Source organism: Falco punctatus, assembly GCF_963210335.1.
Source record: "Falco punctatus genome assembly, chromosome: Z".
Taxonomy (NCBI): Eukaryota; Metazoa; Chordata; class Aves; order Falconiformes; family Falconidae; genus Falco; species Falco punctatus.
This window is the reverse complement of record NC_137586.1, coordinates 2,669,562-2,689,461: the sequence shown is the minus strand read 5'-3', so window position 1 is coordinate 2,689,461 and position 19,900 is coordinate 2,669,562. Positions and strand designations below refer to the sequence as shown.

General features: G+C 40.7%; 1 protein-coding gene across 3 annotated transcripts in view; it reads left to right on the top strand.

The window, feature by feature from the left end:
* Positions 1 to 19,900, top strand: part of ME2 (malic enzyme 2) — a 37,147-nt gene that overhangs the window by 15,287 nt on the left and 1,960 nt on the right. Inside the window, exons 3-16 of one of the 3 annotated variants that reach the window (XM_080371613.1) lie at positions 1,995 to 2,128; positions 3,492 to 3,641; positions 5,590 to 5,665; positions 6,425 to 6,586; positions 7,115 to 7,218; positions 7,565 to 7,674; positions 7,796 to 7,893; positions 8,938 to 9,051; positions 9,144 to 9,258; positions 10,759 to 10,901; positions 14,064 to 14,166; positions 14,789 to 14,859; positions 15,609 to 15,707; positions 18,724 to 18,945. In XM_080371613.1, coding sequence (XP_080227739.1) covers positions 1,995 to 2,128; positions 3,492 to 3,641; positions 5,590 to 5,665; positions 6,425 to 6,586; positions 7,115 to 7,218; positions 7,565 to 7,674; positions 7,796 to 7,893; positions 8,938 to 9,051; positions 9,144 to 9,258; positions 10,759 to 10,901; positions 14,064 to 14,166; positions 14,789 to 14,859; positions 15,609 to 15,707; positions 18,724 to 18,816 — 1,572 coding nt within the window. In that variant the 3' untranslated portion in view covers positions 18,817 to 18,945. Of the gene's footprint in view, positions 1 to 1,994; positions 2,129 to 3,491; positions 3,642 to 5,589; positions 5,666 to 6,424; positions 6,587 to 7,114; positions 7,219 to 7,564; positions 7,675 to 7,795; positions 7,894 to 8,937; positions 9,052 to 9,143; positions 9,259 to 10,758; positions 10,902 to 14,063; positions 14,167 to 14,788; positions 14,860 to 15,608; positions 15,708 to 16,067; positions 18,946 to 19,900 lie in introns of those variants that run through there. The other 2 variants (XM_080371612.1, XM_080371614.1) reach the window with 2 other exon arrangements.

Below are 19,900 nucleotides of genomic sequence, written 5' to 3'. Positions count from 1 at the left end.
AAATTTATTTACAGGCAATATTGGAAGGCTACTTGAGAATAAGAATTACATGAGGAAAGAAAACAATGGTTTGCGGATGACTCGGTAGAAAAAAGACTTGTAGAAAAAGGATAAATTGAGTTCAGTAATGTCAAATCTATTACATGGAAGGTTGTCAGAAATAAAAAGATTGATCTAGTTTAGGGTTAAATACTTTTTTTCCCAATAAAGTATTTGCAAGTGTTTTTTGTGATATACTGAAGTCTTTTTGGTTTTGTTCTGTTTTTCTTCCTAACTTTTTTCAAAGTATTTCATTATTTTAAAACATAGTATAGAATTAGTACAGAAAAGCAGGTGGCTGCTTAAATCAGTGTAGCCAAAATAATTGATATTAAATGTGATTTAAATAAGCAAGGAGAAAAACTATGTAAAAATATTATGTTTTTTCCTAGGGAGTAGTTGTATTGGTTATAAACCATTCAAGTGTGCTGAATTACACTGTATAATCTCTAAATGAGAGATCTTTTGTAAATAGGCATGTTTTCCATGAATACCTGTGAAAGTCTATTCAAGTAGAGGTGAAAATATATATATGTATTTATGTCTTGTTCTAAAGTGGGAAAATACTACTTTTTTTCTTGTGATCTATCTGATTGCAGGAGGATTTTTGTATGATTTTTTATGATTGTAATTACAAGGTATAAAATAAATCTTGCAAAGCTTTTTAAACTTTTTTTTTTTTTTAGCTTGGCAGTAAGAATCTGCTGCCAGTGTGGGGAAATTTGAGAAAACGCGCACTTGTTTTTTAGTCTAGCTGCTTTAGTGAACAAAGGAAGTGTTTGTCTGTGAGCAGAGCTGTTTCTTGTTTTTATCTCTTTCAAACCATTGCAACTAGAAGACGTTTCCCTTTCAGATTCTGCTTTTGCTTACGGATTGATGCACAGCCTTGGCACAGCAAAGGCTTTCCTGGGTTTTCGGCTCCTGCGTTTACAAATATTGATTTAATCATTCACTGAACTGACCCAGTTGGATGAACTGAAATGAGGAAATTTATCATTGCTCTTTTGGAAGTGGCAAACTTAAAGTGAGGTCAATTGTTGTCAGAAATGGGGTCAGCACTTTGAGACAGGTCGGCGGTGAATCTGGACTCGGATCAGTTAATGTTTTACAAAGTTACACCTAGGAGTTAACTGCCCCATGAAGAGGCCTGTCAAGTCTCTGTTGTTAGCAGGTAGCTCGCAGCAGGCTGTTTTGTGTATCAAGTGAAAAGCCAATTTTATTGAGTGTTATTGTTAAATAACTCAAATTAGTATTTAAATAACAAACTCTTCATCCACTTCGAAACAGAAAAGAATGGAAATGGTGGGATATTTTTGCACTTTAACTCTTCTGAAACTTAACTTGTTACAAATGATGCTTTTTGGTAGGATGAAACTACAACTGAAGACAGATAGGTTAGTTTTATCCCCAGGTAAAAATGAAGGATTTGGGTTGAATTGTCATCTCAATAGAAGCATTAGGGCAATTCAGTAATCCAGACAGATCTGAAAGTTACTGAAAGTACATAGAAAACAGCAGCAAACAGAACAATTCAGGTAAACCTCTGTGGACTAAAGGTTACTGCCTGTGATTGTAGGGACCAGACTGGGTGACCCACATGATCTTTGTCTACCTTATGTTCCTATGAAACAAATCAAGAAGCAGCTGGTATTTTACTTTTAAACCTTAGCCTTTCTGCAATGGGTTCTCCTAGTTGTTTGCAAATTTCACAGAGCAAAATGAAATCTGGCATAGGGCATGAGGTCTCAGAGATGTGGAAAAGCGGTGGTCAGAAGGGATACCCACAAAGGTTAGAGAGGACCTCAGCAGAGGCAAACATCCAAACCCTGGCAGCTGCGTCACCTGCAATGAGAAAAGAATGCAGCTGATAGTCAGAAATGGCAAATAGAAATACATTCTAAACAGAAATGCTAGAGGAAAAGCTGAAAAGTCTTTCTCACCTCTCTTGTTTTCAGGGTATGGCCTTTACATTACATGAACGACAACTGCTTGGATTGCAAGGACTTCTACCTCCTAAAATAGAGACACAAGACATTCAAGCCTTACGCTTCCATAAGAATTTGGCAAAAATGACTGACCCCTTGGAAAAGTAAGCACCCTTCTGGCTTTGTTTTGTCATGCAAGTAAATGGAAATTGCTGTAAAATATTGGATGGGGATAACCAAACAAGGTTTCTGTGCCTCCACTGGGTTTTTCAGTTGTTGGAGGTTATTTTCATTTTTGCAGAGAAAACTGCTTTCCTCAATCATGCATTCATCATGTGGCTAAATGAGGTTGGGGAGCTTTTTTTTCTTACGTTCTGCAGTCATAAAATAAGAATAAAGAATGTGCACAAAGTGGCAAACCTTGCTGTAATATGTATTTCTGTAATATGTAGGATTTGGGTGGCAGGTTGTTACAGCACAGAACTGCAAGGGGGGGAGGAGGGGGCAGATAGTGCATGCTAAAAAAAAAAAAAGTGAGACGGTAAATTGAGGGTTTAATAATTAGGTATCAAAAACTTTATGCAGTGGTTACTGCTAGAAAGGAATTACAGAATTAGAATTTTGAGTCTTACAATGTAATTTTTTTATATTAATTTTTTTTAACTCACTGGTTTGGTAAAAAAAAATGTGAAGGATTTTGATTGTTTGGGTTTTTTTAGAATGGCATGTTTTTAGTGTCCTGTTCCTGTTTTCTTATAAGCCTATGTATATCTGCCAGTAAAAATGTGCAGTCTCCTAAAGGTGAGGGGGCGCTGGAATGGTTTGAGGCTTACTGGACCACATCAAAACTCTTTTGTTCTCATGAAAACCAAAAGATGACTTTTAAATCAACATCGTGTCACTTGCTGCTCTGAAACAGTCATGTCATGTGTATTGGCAAAGTGCCTGGTTGCTGTAGCCTAAGACAGATCACTAATTCGTTATCATTATGTTGTTGGGTTAGCAAGACTGCGTTACAACTGATACACAGTGGTAAATTTGCAAAAATGCAGGTTTAATTTACATACCTAGGTAAGTCCTTCAAAATGGACCTTTTGTTAGGAGTTAATTTGTTTTACAACTGTGTTAATGTTAGGATTAACAAGACCTTCCTGTAAGGACCTCACTTTTTTTTGGATGAAAAATTCTTTCACTGAATTTTTTTTCAACAGTAATGAGACTCCCAGCTGCATCCTGTAATAAATCCATGGGTTATCTTTTACCACAGTGCATGCTGGTGCATTAACTTGTTAGCATGCATGGTATGTCATATCCAGTATTTTTATTTTGGCTTTTTAGTACTGCTGCTCTCTCTTCTCCAACTTTTGTTTAGCGCTTATAGCCCAACTTGAGTGGAAGCAGGGATTTCATGAAGAAATAATATGAAGGAAATTTGGGTTTTTGCTTTGACATTTTTCACATTGTTTTAAAGAAGCATAAATGTGAAATAGTAACTAGTGGGTTTTTTTTTCTTTTGCTTAATTTCAGGTATATCTACATAATGGGAATCCAAGAGAGAAATGAAAAATTATTCTATAGGGTATTGCAAGATGATATTGAGCGGTTAATGCCAATTGTATACACACCAACAGTAGGCCTTGCTTGCTCCCAGTATGGACACATCTTCAGGAGACCAAAGTAAGAACAATAGATACATATTGCTGCTACTTTTACTATAATTTTCTCTATACTTGCCTGAGGTTTGGAAATGTTTTACTTCATTTTCATTTGGATTCAGCTACCGAAGACTTGTGCCAATTCAGGGCAGTAAAAGTTCATTATATAGTATCTCAAGACCTAGTTTATATTGGAAAACAGAATATTTGAAAACAGAAGTAGTACTGTGTCACATAAATGCCACAAGCGCAGGGCTTCAGCTCCATTTCCAACTCTTCCTATATGCCATACAGCTCTTTAATTTGGAGGGGAGCGCTGTGGCTTTCCTCAACTCTCAAAATCACATCGGTGATTCTGAAGATGTTATCAGGATGGAGCATTTGGAGGAGAGTGTAGATCGAAAGGGATATTTGGAGGTCATCTGGCCTCACCCTCTGTTCAAGAAGGGTAACTTCAGGTAGGTTTATAATCTATTCCCCTGTGCATGCAGCCTGCACAGAGACAGAAACACAAGTGCACACATGCCCATACAGCAGATTTGCTGGAGGAGGCTCAGGCTAACGGTGGTTCTGGCAGAATTGAAGCTGTGATGAACATGTTCCTGCTGATGGCAGAGGGTCGCGGTGCTGGAGAGATTCTCACAAGGCTCTGCAGACCAGCACAGCATGACACCTTGGGTGCAGGAGCAGAGGCCAGCAAGCAGTGCCCAAAGAGAGATGCAGACAGAGAAGGAAGAGAGGCTTGACTCGTGGTAGCTCAGAGGACTCTTTTGGGTACAGATAGTCCCCATATTAAAGCTGTGCTACAAGGAATCAGCTTTCAGTTATTCTGACACAGTAAATGCGCTTGACTGGGATCGTGGTTTGGGTTCAGCAGTGACTTCAGAACAACCATTCCGGTTATTAGCTGTGATGAGGAAACCATTTCAGACTGGCAGTCATTTCGGCTCATTTCCATGATACTCTCACTGCAATTCAACGTGTGTCTCTAAAGCCCTCTCACTTGAGGGCTTTAGTGCTGGGTGGAGGAAGGGCTAATCCATTGCTGCCAGGGGGACAGGGCTGCCTAGTGTGGCTGCTGTGATAAAGACAGTAAGAAACTCAACGGTTTTGCTCCTGATATGGAGCAGGGGATGTGAAAGATGTACTCTTAGTTCTCACATGCTTCCTTTCCGCTTCCATGTCTCTCTGTGTTATAGACCAGTTTGAAAACTGTTGCCCTCTAGAAGTTGTCTGTAGAAGAAATGGCAGCATGGACTGGAACTCAGGATGTGCCCCTTTCTTTCCAAGCACCAGCACTTTCCAAGTGTTGGTAATTTATCTGTTACCACCTCTGCTGAGCCTCCTGACAGCAGAGGGCTTGCTCAAGCAGAAGAAATACAGACACTTCTCTTCACCTCTGCTCCTTTCTGCTCCTTTGCCTCCCCTCCCATGTTCCCATGGAGAAGCACTCAGCAGTGGGAAGCACTGTTCTCCTGGTCTTGAAGAAGACAGTATGCTCAGTCCCTGGCTTTCTCTTCCCTTCCCCTCACCTTGTATAATGTCTATTATACAATATAATATTTTATATTATATAGTATAATAGACACTATATATATAGGCACTAAGGTAAAGCCAGGCCTAGGATCATATTCCCTTCTCCTGTCCTTACAGGGGAGCATAGATCCTGCCTGATGCTAACACCAGAGGTGTTCTGCCCCACAAGGGTATTGAAGGTGAATATCTGTAGTAGTGCAAAATCCAGGTAGCATCATGGAAAGTATTTTCCCTGAGTTCTTATTTTAGTGTCACAGTAGCCAAATAGACTTCTCTATTAGAAAGTGTCCTTTGAGTGATTTATGGCAGTGATTGCAATGCTTTCAATTTTAAGCAAATAGTACTGTTCGATATTTAGTTTTACAAAGCAAGGTGAACTTTCCGGTTGCCACCTATAAAATATTTCTGCTTTTTTTTTTTTTTTTTTTTTCCAGAGGATTATTTATTTCTATCTCAGACAGGGGCCATATAAGGTCAATTGTGAACAACTGGCCAGAGAACGACGTTAAGGTATTACCATTCTTTTTTTCTAGTTATTTAATCTCAGTTGAACTTCTTGAAGACTTGTTAGGACTCGATGGAAATATAAATGTTAAATAATGTATCCTTGGGTATTTGACGGTGATGGCAAAATACAGCTAATGATGATAATGCATATCTTGAAGAGCAGCGTTTTATCCTAAATATGAGGTTTATGGTTTGAGTAAACAGCAATGATTGGAACCAGACTTTCCAAACTTTTTAATTTTACTTCATTGTTCCACCTTTTGGGGAGGTGTTGAGGGATGCACCTCTGGGTCTTACTGTGTTACACAGCCGTAGCAGAGGCAATCTTGTCCTCAGCTTAGGACACAGAAGTGGTAGTTGGGAGGCCCAGATTTTGCTGTTAAATCCTGGATGACCCAGTTGGGTCAAGAACCATAAGGAGAGATGAGGTGAATGATACTTACACAAACTTTTTGACGTCTGGATTTGTAAGTGGAAATCATAAATCCAAGTTACAAGCTGGAGTTCCACACAGCAGCTTGGATCCTTCCCTAGATCCTTAGCTTTCAAGGATTTGGGCAGTGGATTTCAGCAAAGAAAAAGAAGCATAGCAGATTCTAACATTAAGCATTATTGCTTCAAGTAGAACATTCCTTGCAATCTGTTCTTTGTTTGACTGTGCAAACATACCTGAATTTTTGCCTGGAAAAACAACAACTGGTATTGCTCTAACCTTTATAGATTCCAGTAGTCATGTATAATTTCACCTGCTTTTGTTTTCAGGCTGTTGTTGTCACTGATGGAGAAAGAATATTGGGTCTTGGAGACCTTGGTGTATATGGGATGGGAATTCCTGTAGGAAAACTGTGTTTGTATACAGCCTGTGCAGGAATACATCCAGATAAATGCTTGCCTGTGTGCATTGACGTTGGAACAGATAATACAGTGAGTTTGACTGAGCTTTGCCTGCCATAAATTATCCCTATGGAAAGCAGTTATTTAAGAGTATTTAGTACTTAAGAGAAGATTTTTATTTGAGCACTTTTGATTTAAGTTAAAACCAAATGTTTTATGTAAGGGTAAATGATTTGGAATTCACTATACAGTTACCTATCAGTGACTGAAAAATGCCAGTTGATTTGTCAGTGAAATGGTACATTTGGAAGTAATTTGAATGCTGGAACCCTGTAAAACAGACAGTCAGTTTGACCTGACTTTTAGAAGCTGGAAATGTGAATCAGATTTATTAAAGCAGTTTATTGTTCACAGTATTGATTTGTTCCGTTTTAAAAGCAGCCATCACCATCCTCAAGTCCCAGCTGAAATTACTGAATATTGATATAGACTGGAGGCAGTTACAGTGGCTATATAAATGCAGTATCTTTGGTGTGAAATATGTTACTGTGAACTCTGGAAAGTGTATATTGAGGAAGTGAATCATCCTGCTGCTGTGTTTGATCTATTCTTTTTCAGACACTCTTAAAAGATCCATTTTATATGGGGCTATACCAAAAAAGGGATCGCTCACAGGTGTATGATGACTTAATTGATGAATTTATGGAAGCCATTACAGACAGGTATGACACTGAATGTTCTGCACAGGAGGACGGCCAAAACTGCTGGCAAAAAACCCCAACCCAAACACGCTGTCCTTGAAACAGTCATTTAAGGAATAAGGGTAGGACTAGAAGTCAAGAGATGTGGCTCTTTTTCTGGCTCTGTAGTGACTTTCTCTGTGACCTGGAACATGCTGCTTGTAGTTATCTGTTAAACATGCACAGAAGGGAGATGGAACTGTTCTAAGCGGTGAAAGGCCTGAGGACATCCTCTTCCAAAGTTAATTGATGACGTGCAGGATTTGTTTCAAAAGGATTGCATTTCTTTTATGTGTCTAGTGATAGGAATATTTGCCATGTTCTGTAGGTATGGCCAGAACACACTTATCCAATTTGAAGACTTTGGAAACCACAATGCTTTTCGTTTTTTAAGAAAATACAGAGAGAAATATTGTACCTTCAATGACGATATTCAAGGTACACCTTTTGTTTATGTTCCTTAATCATTATGTTCCTTACTAGGCAGAAACTTTGCCTAAAACCATTATCTGCCATGTAAATCTGTTCAGCTTACCTTAGGTTTGTATTGCTTTTACAGGGACGGCTTCAGTGGCCTTGGCAGGACTGCTGGCAGCACAGAAAGCCATTGGTAAACCATTTGCAGAGCAGAAAGTACTATTCCTTGGAGCAGGAGAGGTGAGTTCTCTTAAGGGCTCTAGAGCAGCAAGAGATTTAACTGTGTGTTTTCTGGTTCTGTAGGACTTGTGGAGATTCACATTCTCTGAATTCCATTGCAAAACTTTTTATATAAGGCCAGCTGAAATATGTTAATAGAAGGGACTACCTACTGGAAGATGATTATTTGAAAGGTGTTTAACATTTGCAGGGACTCAAGTTTTCCACTTCTTACATACACTTGAAAAAAGCATCAGGGACTTGTGTGTAGTTGAAGGGGAATTTACCATAAAATTCTGATTTAGTAAGAAAAAGAGTGAGAACATCTTGTTAATTTTTATAGCATTGGAGAGAAGTACACAGTATTTTTCTTAGCGGGTTAAATCAGTGGCTGTTTGCAGCAGATGCTTGTTAGTTACTGGGGCAGCAGTGTCAGGACCAGCACCATGCTGCTTGGGATGTCATCAAAATTGCTTCTATGGTGCTGACAAAATAACTTAATTAGCCGAAAATTTCTCCAGCTGGGGAAGGTCCTGATTACAATAATTGGCCAGTGTTGTGTTGTTGCCTGAGCACTGAACCCTGCTCTGCACTTCCCTCTGTCTTATTTCTCCTGCCAGACTTAGAAGCGTGTGCAGTAAGCCAAGAGAGGGGACGTGGAGGGGAGAACTTCCAGCATCTACTTTCTGTCCTCTCTCTGAAAGGCCTTTATCACAGGCAGCAGGAGCAGAGAGAGGTTTAGAAAGTAGTTGGGCACAAAACACTATGCTGTGGTTTCTTGACAAGAGGGCTGCAGCACTAACTTGTTCTTACAGTCTGGTTGGGCTGGTTTTTTGTGGCTGCTGAACTGGTACAGGCACGGTACCCAGAAGAGCTGCCCCTCTGTTTCCCTCGAAGATGTGACACTGTTGAATCCCAGGAGTTTGCCCCTGTCTAGGCAAACATTGCTTGTGTTTCAGAGGTGACTTACTAAATGATTTTTGTGGGCATCTTGAACAGGATGGTGTTTGTGATGACAGACCTCTTTTGTGACTTGTAACAAATCAAAGTCCTTTTATCCACAAGGCTGCCCTGGGAATTGCCAACCTCATTGTTATGGCTATGATGGAAAGTGGTGTTTCTGCTGAGGAAGCGTATAGGAGAATATGGATGTTTGACAAATATGGCTTACTGGTTCAGGTAGGGGCGCACCGTGCCTTGAAATACCACAGTACAGATGGCCAGTGATTTCTGTGTTCTTCTGACCAAAAGAATCACCTTTTTATCTATAGGGCCGAGAACAAAAGGTAGATTCCAATCAAGAACCATTTACACATCAGGCTCCAGAGCAGATACCAAAGACATTTGTAGAGGCAGTGAATGTACTTCGGCCTTCAGCTATCATTGGTAAGTAAGGTTATTTTTGTTTCTGTGTTCCCATCATTTAGTTATTTGTAGCATTTAATTTGCTAACATGGTTCCAAGGAGGCTGATGACAGTGATCTGTGTTTCTGCTGGTAAATAAGACAAAAATGTGAGGTCAGTTTTCTGCTTGAAAATATACTGAGCTGCAGGTTAGCTCTCGGTGCATCCTTCATTGCAGCTGTAGTGCTCCTTCTGCGTCTTCTGTTCCTTGTTAACTGCTTCCTCTAGTCCTTGTCCAGCTGGTGCTGGACCTTTTTTTGGAAAACTCTGAGCATGTTCTCAGGAGCTCCATGGCCACGATGAACTGAAACTATAGTGAAGGACACTAAGAATCAGGAATAAAAGTAGTAACCTTTTTCCTAGACGTGTTCTCTACACCAGCAGCAAGGGAGAGGGCAGTCACAAACACCATGGTTTCTGCTTTCCAGGAGTTGCCTAACCTGAGGGTTTTTTTCCTGATCTTACCAGTGTATACAAGTATCTTAAGGGCAAGTGTCAGGAGGACGGGGCCAGACTCTTTTCAGTGGTGCGCAGTGACAGGGCAAGGGACAGCGGGCACAAACTGCAACACTGGCAGTTCCACCTGAACATGAGGAAGAGCTTCTTTACCTTGAGGGTGGCAGAGCCCTGGGACGGGCTGCCCGGAGGGGCTGTGGGGTCTCCTCCTCTGGAGACATTCAAAACCCGCCTGGAGATGGCTCTGTGCAACCTGCTCTAGGAGAACCTGCTTCAGCAGGGGGTTGGGCTAGATGGTCTCCAGAGGGCACTTCCAGTGCTGACCACTCTGGGATTAATTGCCCCAGTCGGCTTCTGTGGCCAGAATCTGCCAGGAGCATGGCTGGAAGGAACCATTTCATCCTGCAGACCACCAATCCCTGTTAGGTCATTGACATACGTAGGTATTGATGCATAACTGTGGCTGTTTGCAGAGATTAGATGGGATTACAGGTATTTCCTGGTACAACTCTGCAATTTACTTTGCACAGGATGTATTTGGGGGGTGGGGGGTGGCAGTTTTTTGGCTGAGTAGCTACCTTGAAGTTTGTAGCAGGTGTACAAATGTACATCATTTTGATGTATTTGTACCCTGTGTTTGGGTGCAGTCAGGAATACCAATATCAAGGGAATGTGCATTGTTAACATCCCGCTAGGATGAATCATCAGTGAAGAACCTGGACTTCCCACTTGCTTATCCAGGGCAGTGAAAAGTGTTCTTTACCCAGATCAATTAAAAAAAAAAAAAACCCATGTAAAATAGGCTTTTGGAACACATTAATTAGATGTTCCTGTGAAAATGAGAATTTTAACCAGCCACCAGCAGAGCAGTGCCTGGTTTTTATCTCCTGCTGTTAGAAAAGCCTGTGATGCTTTGCTCTGAGTGGGAGACTTCAGGGGTGACATGAACTTAATCTACAGTCACTGTCATCTGCCCTGAGGCAGTCAAGTATTGACTCTATTTTTATGTGTTTCCATGTGCTTCAGGAGTTGCGGGAGCTGGGCGGCTCTTCTCTCAGGATGTGATCAAAGCAATGGCCTCTATCAATGAGCGACCTGTAATATTTGCACTAAGTAACCCTACAGTGAAAGCTGAATGCACAGCAGAGGAAGCGTATACATTAACAGAGGTATGTAAGGTTTAGAAATGTTGACCCACTGGCACTTACTGACAGAACTGTTTACTGACTGTGAGAAAGCAAGAAGTCAAGTCCAATTATTTTATTATTACTTGGACTTACTGACATAATAATACAGATCTTTCTTGTGATCTGGCAAATGTAAATGGAGACAATTCGACAAGAAGTCTTTATTTTTAAACGATATCTTGCAAAGCTTAGGATAGCCTAAATCTTGTTATGGCACGGGTAAAGACTTGTGCTTCCAACACAGGAGTTGGTGATGGCCCTCTGTCCTTGTGTTGCCCTCTCACAACATCTGTGTCTCGTACCTGGCATCACCACACAACACTGAAATGAGTGAAACAAGAATAAACACACCTCGTTCTGCACCATTACCTCAAAGCCATTACACTGTGGGCTACTTGGGGAGGGTCAGAGGTCAGGGTTTTGGGGTGTTTGTTTTAATAACACTATCACCAGTGCATCCAGACCTTGGTTTTTACCTTCAGTGAAGCAAGTCTTTTATCCTTCTGCACAGCTTTTTATATAAAACTAATCATCTTTAAGGAGAGCCTGAGAGGAAAGAGATGGTGGCAGGGGAGCATCAGGCAGGTAGGGCACTAGCTTTTAACACTTCGAACTGGCTATTGATGCCTTTCCTGCAGACTTCAGGGGTGAGGCTCATGAAAATACTACTTTTTTTCTCTCGCTCTTTTTTTTTTTAAAAAAAAAAAACCAGTCCAAAATCAAGTGACTGGTGTGAAAGTGAGTGAGTGGAGATCTTTCCTTGTTTCTTAATGCAGAACTATGAACCCATTCTTTTCACTGGTAGTGTGGCTCAGTTTCCACTTTCCATTACTGCCTCAGTGGTGTTAGCTTCATCCTAGGAAGGGTAGAGCTCCATCATCTCCAGTTTCTCTTCCTGGATTCTCTTCTGTGTTATAGAGCCCATCAGCTCGGAGGCAACTCTTGATACAAGAGATCTGCAGTTCCAGAGCTGAGCCCTAGGCAGGAATAACAGCCTCAGGACAAAATCTAGACCTTAGTTTTTAATAGTAAATGAGAATGCTTCTAAATGTCGATGGTTTAATATCTCTTGGATATCTTGCGTTAGCCAGAATAGTGAGTTGGGCAGTGTTCCAGTATATAAAATTAAATTCCTATTATATTGGATAGAAAGTAAACAGGAGTTGGTTATACAGTGAAGCCTTTAGCTGGCATAAATAAATGTAAAAAATTACTGGCATCTCTGATGTTTGAAGGAGGCCAGCAGCACATTAGAGGGAGACTCAGCCTCATTTTTGCGTGCACTTTTTATTTAACATCAACAGAGCAACAGATGTTTTAAGGGAAGAAGCTCACTTTTTCCCTCATAGCAGTGTGTTGAGTCACGAGGAGTTGGACCTCAGGGTAGTTGTTGCTGTCAGATGGAGAAGCAAGACAGTGCTGATTAGATTTAGGTTTGATAACATGTCTTCACTGAAGTACCTGTGTGAGCATGGTGCTATTTAAAAAATTGCTGCCAGATGGGGAGAGGGTCTTTGTTTTTTTCCTGCATTGGATTGATATGTCCTTTTATTCAGGAGTTTCCAGAAGTTATTATTTAGACATGGGTTATTTGAACAATTCAATATTCCTGGTCAGTAAACGAATGGATGTAATTTTGTTCCAGTCCTTATTAATAAATTTTGTAATGTTTCTGGCTCGTTAGACTTTTCTCTATACCTAATGTTTGTTTTCCTAATGCTCTTCAGTTCTCTGAAATGTACTCATTTTACCTATAGTTTGCCCTCCGAAAATGTGTAATATTTTTCACTTCAATGTACAGTAATTACCTAGAGAATCCTGCCCAACTTCACTTTGTCGTTTAACTAACAAAGTTTGTCAGGCAATTAGGGATAAGAGCTGTCAGCCCTGTGTGTCTCCTGGCCTTGGGAGTAGCCTGATCCTGGCTGGTGTAAAATCTTAGACTAAACTAGGAAGTCAGTAAAGAAATGAAGGTATCGTCACTAAGCTTTAATACCTTATTCTTTTTCCACTAGGTGGCACCTGTAAAAGCCTGATGATGTTTTGGTGCCCTCTGCCACCGTGTATTGTGTGGGCTTTTGTTGTGTTTGAATTTTCATCGTCTTTTGGTCCAGTCCTCAAATACATCCGTATATTTTGCTCCCTATGCAGAAAGACTATTGTTGTGGGTATGCCCTAACATTCAAACATAGTTCCCACGTCCCTAGCTTCTTTGGTAATTTGTTCTCGAATGTAGTGGTCCGGGGAGCTTTACATGTAAATAATGTTATTAAACTTACTCAAAAGAATGTCAAGATTTGTTGCTTAGGGGGGTTTACAGCTTAAGGAAAGGATCGTTTATTTGGAGGGTATATTTCACACTCCAAACTCTGGATTTGTTTTAGTTTTTTGTGCTGATTAAAATTCTTTTCAAAAGAAACTGCATTATTCGCCCCTCTGAGACCTCTCAGCAATAAAAACATGATACAGCAGTCCCTCCCTTCACTCTCCCACCCATCAGTAAATAAGTGATCTTTTGTTACTGTACTTCTGTTGCAGTCTCCTTTTGGAAGTGGCCATCATTCAGCTGTCTTTGTATAGTCCATACGGTGGTGTGTCCTGGCTTGTGGCAATGGTTCCTGATACGTGGTTATAAAAATAGTTAACACACAAATACTTTATTTTGTGTGTGAGTAGTTCCTCTAAGTCATTGCTGTCTTAAAGAACAATGAATAATAAAACAAATGGATGGCTTCCATTCCTTAGAAAGCTGTACAATTCAATGTGTATGCTTGCCTCTTCTGCTTTCCAGATGTTTGCTGCAGGAACGCTACACGTTCTGCAGCTGCAGAAACATGTAGATGCTTACTTGCTTATGTCTCTTCCAGGCCCTCCTGGAAAAGGGTGGATTTGGTGGCAGTCATTCTGGGATTGTGGAGATTGAGTCAGCAAGGGATTTAAGTATGTGCTTGAATCCAGTTGCATTCAGCAGGGCCGTTTGCCTTTTTGCATTTGGCTGTGTGCTTGAGTACCTTCCTGACTCAGTCCAAGAGCCGACTGGCAGCTGTAGGACTGTGGTGTCCCTGTATTTCATAATGACTGTATTGCTCCAAACTGTTGGCTCTTTAGAAGCTGCCTGACTGTGATTATTCCTCTGTTTAACAGGGCCGTTGCTTGTTTGCCAGTGGCAGTCCCTTCGAGCTGGTGACTTTGAAAGATGGAAGAACCTTCAAACCAGGCCAAGGAAACAATGCTTATATTTTTCCAGGTAATAAATAAAATTTTCTTCTTTTAATTTTTCAGACTAGGCTGTTAGCAGCTCGTCTTGGGTTCTCTTCCTACCCTAGGCACAGCTAGCGAAGCAGCATGAAGAGGTGTTACCAGCATGTAAAGCTGAGAACTCAATCAGAAGAACGAATGAAAGAAAATTAGTTAAGGATGGATGCCATGCATGTGCAGCTACATATGCGACATGCATGCAGTGAGCTTACCCAGCTGGATATACAAAAGGGAGTTATTAAAGGCTTTGAAAGCTGTTGCATTATGGGTTCTTCTGCTTGTTTGGGGCAGGAGGTGGAGGAGAAAATAAGTGTTAATATATGCCTCTTTTAAAGTTACACCTGCACAAGTGAGGTCCAAAAGAAGCCCTAGGGATACTTCTCTGCCTTCCCCTTTCTCTCCCTTTCCTCACTGAGCTGCTAAGCTCCAGCCCCTTGCTGAAAGCCACTTATTATGGTAAATGACTGGCACACATGATAATAGTTTTGTGAATGTGTATAGAAAGCTATGGGAAGATTTTTTAAAATAACATTCTAGATGACTTGCAGCTTCTTGGCAGCAAGCTGCGTGTTTTGGAATGGTGGCCCTAATTGGCAATAATTTTATTGTAGGTGTGGCTCTCGCTGTGATCCTCAGCAGCGTTCGGCATATTAGTGACAAGGTTTTTCTAGAGGCTGCTAAGGTAAGTGAGGAAGCAGAGCAGGCTGTGGCTTTTGACATGGTGGTGGGTGACATGATGGTGGATGAAATGTTGGGCAATTTCTCAAATCTTGCTGAAACTGTGTGGTTTCCTGTTTGATTTCTGTTGGTTGTATCCCTCCCCAATGGAGGGGGGAAAAAAAAATATTTTTATCAAACAAAACTGTGAAAAGCATCAGCTTCCATTGCCTTTTTAATTTTTTTTGTTCAGAAAACCAAACACCCAAATAGGAAATCTGTCCATGCTTAAATTGCCTCCCAGCCCCGTAGGTCTGGCAGCAGGCCTGCCCCCGCCTCCTGCCCCACTCTGGGTTCCACAGCTGGCAGTGTGCTCAGGGATGCACATGGCCCCCAGGCTCCCAACCTCTCCTGCCTTTCTACTCTGCAGCAGGAGCACCTATCACATTGGAGTGGCCAGTGAATCAACTGGCCAAACATGTGGGCAGTCGTGCAGGCACATTGCGCTCTTCTAACTTCCGTAGTTATGGGGAGTTCAGCCTCCAAAAAAATAGGATCATATTTTGTTAAATATTTACAAGCAGAATATGCTGATATGGGCGCAGATTGAAGAGTTGATTTTTGAGAATTTTGAGATTCTGGCTGCCTTGCCCTACTGCTTTGGGAGCATTCTAGTAGTAAGAACAATGCAACTTGTTTCTTTCAGGTGTTTTAGTGTGATATTGATCCCACTCGGGATGCAGTAAATAGAACTTGTTTGTTTTTCTAACTCAGGCATTGACAGAACAGCTGACTGATGAAGAACTTGCACAAGGAAGACTTTATCCTCCACTGTCTAATATCAGGGAAGTTTCCATTTATATTGCTGTCAAGGTGAGTATGAAGCATAAAAGTGGACTGTACTAAAAGTGTTTTATGTGTACATTAACCTGCTGAATTGCACAGTATGGCCCTTTGGCACAAAATACCTAGTTCTTTGTGCCTTTAATAAGAGCTGCTTATAAAAATATGGAGTTTGTTGGATGCTTCAGTTTGGCAGTAACAATGGGCCAAAATGATGCTCCCTTGGTTTCTGAAATCAAGTTTTAGATCTTGGTAAGGCATTCAGGAATTATAAAAGGACTTCGGAGTTTGTCTTTATCCGGTTTGTGAGTCCTAAACATTGCAGTGGAAGTGGGGATGTTACGTGAAGGTAATAAAAGGCACAAACTGCATGGTGATTTAACTTTTCAGGTTATGGAATTTTTGTATGCAAACAACATGGCTTTCCATTACCCTGAACCTGCAGACAAGAACCGTTACATTCGATCAAAGGTTTGGACCTACGAATACGAGTCCTTCATGCCAGATGTGTATGACTGGCCTGAATCTAAGGTTCACTGATGCATCAGAAGATTGCACTCCTCAGGCAACATCTTCTACTCTGCAGGGATTCCTTTTTCAAACCAGTTTAAATCATCATCTTTGAGTCCTATAATTTATTTTTGCTCATTTTGTTGTCTTTTTTTTTTCCCCCCTTCTGCCCTGTTTTTCACTTGGTGTAGATTTCTCCCCACTCTCCCAAGTACCTGATGACTGTATGGATGATGGCATCCACAGGAATGAGAGAGGACTCAAAAATACATTTAAATAATGACATTGCATTTCTAGCTAAGAGCCAGCACCACACTAAAGAATTCCATTAATGATGGTTTAGCTACGTGCATTTGATGATGAACTATAGCTCTCTCATCACTGTTGATTTCCAGAATGATTTATTTCTGCTTTTAATAATCAGTCTTCTAATTGTCCTGGAGTTGTCACGCTGCGTTATCTGTGACATCACCAGAGAGCATTTGTCAAAAAAGAAAGGACAGCTTAAGACAAATCTTAACGGTCTAACGGGCTTTCTGTTTTATCTGATATTTAAAGATGTCTATGTCCAGACTTCCTTGTGGCATTGGCTGCTCTTGTTTCTTTCAACGTGCTTTGAGGAGCACCATGGTATACGCACATGGAATCTGCAGCAATGTCTGTTGTGGATAACTGGCTAGCTGAAAAAGGTCTCATAGACATAGTCCAGCTGGCTGGACAAAAATGCACATCGCTCTCAGCTTATCTGAAGTAAAGCAAAATACACTGTCTTTGGCTGTTTTTGTTACACAATAACAGGAAGATTTCGGTGGGAAAAGAATGTTGCAGGTGGGAACAGATAACTACAGAAGAGAAACTAGGGGTGGACTTGGTATTTAGGCAACTAACCAATAATGAGCTTAACTTTTGTAATATGTATGAGCTAATTATAACAAGGCATAAAAGGTGACTGTAAGGGACAATAAACGAAGTCTGCTGATCACTCATATTGAGTGACTGTGTCTTCCCTCCGTCGCGACAGTCTGTATTTTGTGTTTTCATCATAGTGTAAAAAAAATCTGTTATCAGGAAACACATGAGCTAGTTAAAAATATTCTTGGAAAGCCTGAAAATCATATTAATCACTTAATAGCTTTTAAAAACAAAGCTATTGCTGTTGCATAATAAATTCTATAAAGTAAAGGCAGGATCTGAGGCAATTTATGGAAATCTTTTTAGAGGTTTTAAGGGGAGATTTTCTGCAGTGGACTCCAAGGTGATGTGCCAGAGGGTTTTTGTTTCATTTGTTAATTTTTTTCAAGGTTCTGTTTCTTTTAAGCTAATTTGTTTTCTGTCTTGCATACCCTTGTTCTCACAAAACGACCTGCGTGTGATGTTTTCGTGACATTGCTGACTCAAAAACTCATAAGTGGACTCACTTGCCACTTTGAACAACCCCCCTGCAGACAGCTGATGAAGCTGAAACAGAAAGTGCTACAGGCAGCTGTTGACACACACGTTTACAGAAGTTTGAACATTTCTTGTGGTCTTAGTCCAGTATATTCAGTTCAGTTTGAAGACAGGACTCAAAAGTTCTAATGCCTAGAAGCTGTAAGTTGATCACTTAATCTTCCTCACTCCCATTTACAGATGTAATTTGTTGGGGGTTTCTGAAAACAAAAATTGAGTTGAATTCTTCCTTGCAGTGAAGAGTGCTGCACATTTGATGCAGATACCACAGTGTGCATTCCTTTTCATTTTGTTCATACCAGGTTTGAGTGCCCTCCATTAGTTTGTATTAGCAGGCAGGGACACACAGTGATAGCTATAGTCTGTGACTTTTCTAAATCTGGTTGCTGTAACAAGAACAGTGGTATGTCAGGAACAGAAGGGAAGACAATGTGCTGTTTCATGGTGTTCTGCATCAAGGTAAAAAAGGACAAAAATAAATAGATAGATGTAAAAGGGCTATACTGGCAAACTTGAAACCAGAATCCAAAGAGATGAAGTAAAACTTGCTCAGGATTTACCCGTGGCAAGCACCTCTCTTGTTTCCTCATTTTTATTGGAAAATGTGGTCTCCAAAAGAACAGGCCCAAAACAGAACAGGGAAAATAGTCTCTGTACCCCTTTAGACATGGTCTCTGCCTCTTACAGCCTAATCTCTAATTTTAAAATTACGTTCATGTATTGGATAAAAAGAACATGGAACTCTGGGAAGGCTTTTATCTAAGTGAGGAAAGGAGACTGATTATATAAATGCAGAAAACAGTCATGTGGGGAAAAGGCTGCATATTCAAACTGTGGTAAAGTGCTGTCTGGTGGGGCTCGAAATCCCACATTGCCAAATTGGGCGATGTATGTGGTTTGCAACTTGTATATGTAAGTATATGTACAAAAAAGACCAACACACACACAGACGATGTTTTTACAAAGAATGTTTTTTCCATCTATTTTTGCTATGCCTGGTTTGTATTGTATTTAAATTTGTGATCTTACTGAAAAATTGTTAATTTAATGTACAAATTATTTTTACCTTCTGAAAATTCAACTCTAGCTGAAGCCTGTGGTAGTGTGTCAATGGAGTTCTGCATCACTGGATTCAAGAATATTGGGAACGCACAATTCCTCACTTCTGCCAACATACTAATTAAGGCAGATGGAGTAACAAAAATATCTCATGTGCTGATCTTGTGTCCCGGCTGAGACTGATCACAGAGGCAGGGCAATCAGTCTGTAAATATAAATCTGTCTTACAAAATAAAGATTTCCATCCATCTGTTCGGTCTGATTGAGTGTTTTCAGGCAAGAAGTGCAGTCACCGTCCATAAGCAGTGGGCATTGACAGTGCTCAGGAAAACCTGGTGCTTCGGAGGACAGCATTACCTGCATGCAGCAGAGTCTTGCTTTGGGCAAGAGTGATTACGATTCCCGAAGGGAGCTCTCGGGCAGGGAATTCACAGGGGCTGCTGTCAGGCTGAGGGAAAATGACTGTCTGGTGAAGGACAGTCCTTTTCTTTCCTGGCACAGCCTCCCTGCTGTCTTTAAGCAGCACAGCACATGCCGAGAAGGGTTGTTCAGAATTGGCTGGCAGTGGGATGTTCCCAGGTACAAATGTTCCTGCATAATTTTTCTGGAAATACCACTGCACAGGTGAGGAAAAAAAGTCTTTAACACGCTGGGAGGCTCCAGTTAGAATACAGCCCTGCCCTGATGGGGCTGCGTCTATAGAGTTCTGACTCTATAGAGGAGGCCTGACTGCCTCTTTCTAATCTGTCCCAGTTACAGCAGCTCAGTGGTACCAGTTGGACCTTACCTGTGGATATGTGCTTGTGGACATTGTTTAATCAGGTTCTGTTCTGTGGATAGCTTGCAATATAGACACAGCGGACTTTTACCTTTAATGTACAGCCATTGCTTTTCATTAGCAACAGGAGATATGTCAGCTCAGTTTTAAGTGCATTTCACTCTCCCTTTCATCTCTCTCAGATTTATTTTTTTAATAAAATATACAGGTTCATCTTCAGTTTTGTGTATTCTTCACATCTAATCTTTGCATTAATTAAAGTTATTTATCTTGTCAATTAGTAAGGACCCACAGTATCCTTTTTCATATTCTACTTAACCTGATTTTTTTCTGTTTGCTGACTTATGCAAAAGTATTTACCGATCTTTATCTAATTGGAAGATCCTCTTATGCAGTATGCAAAGGGAGAAAGTTGTCACCAGGATGC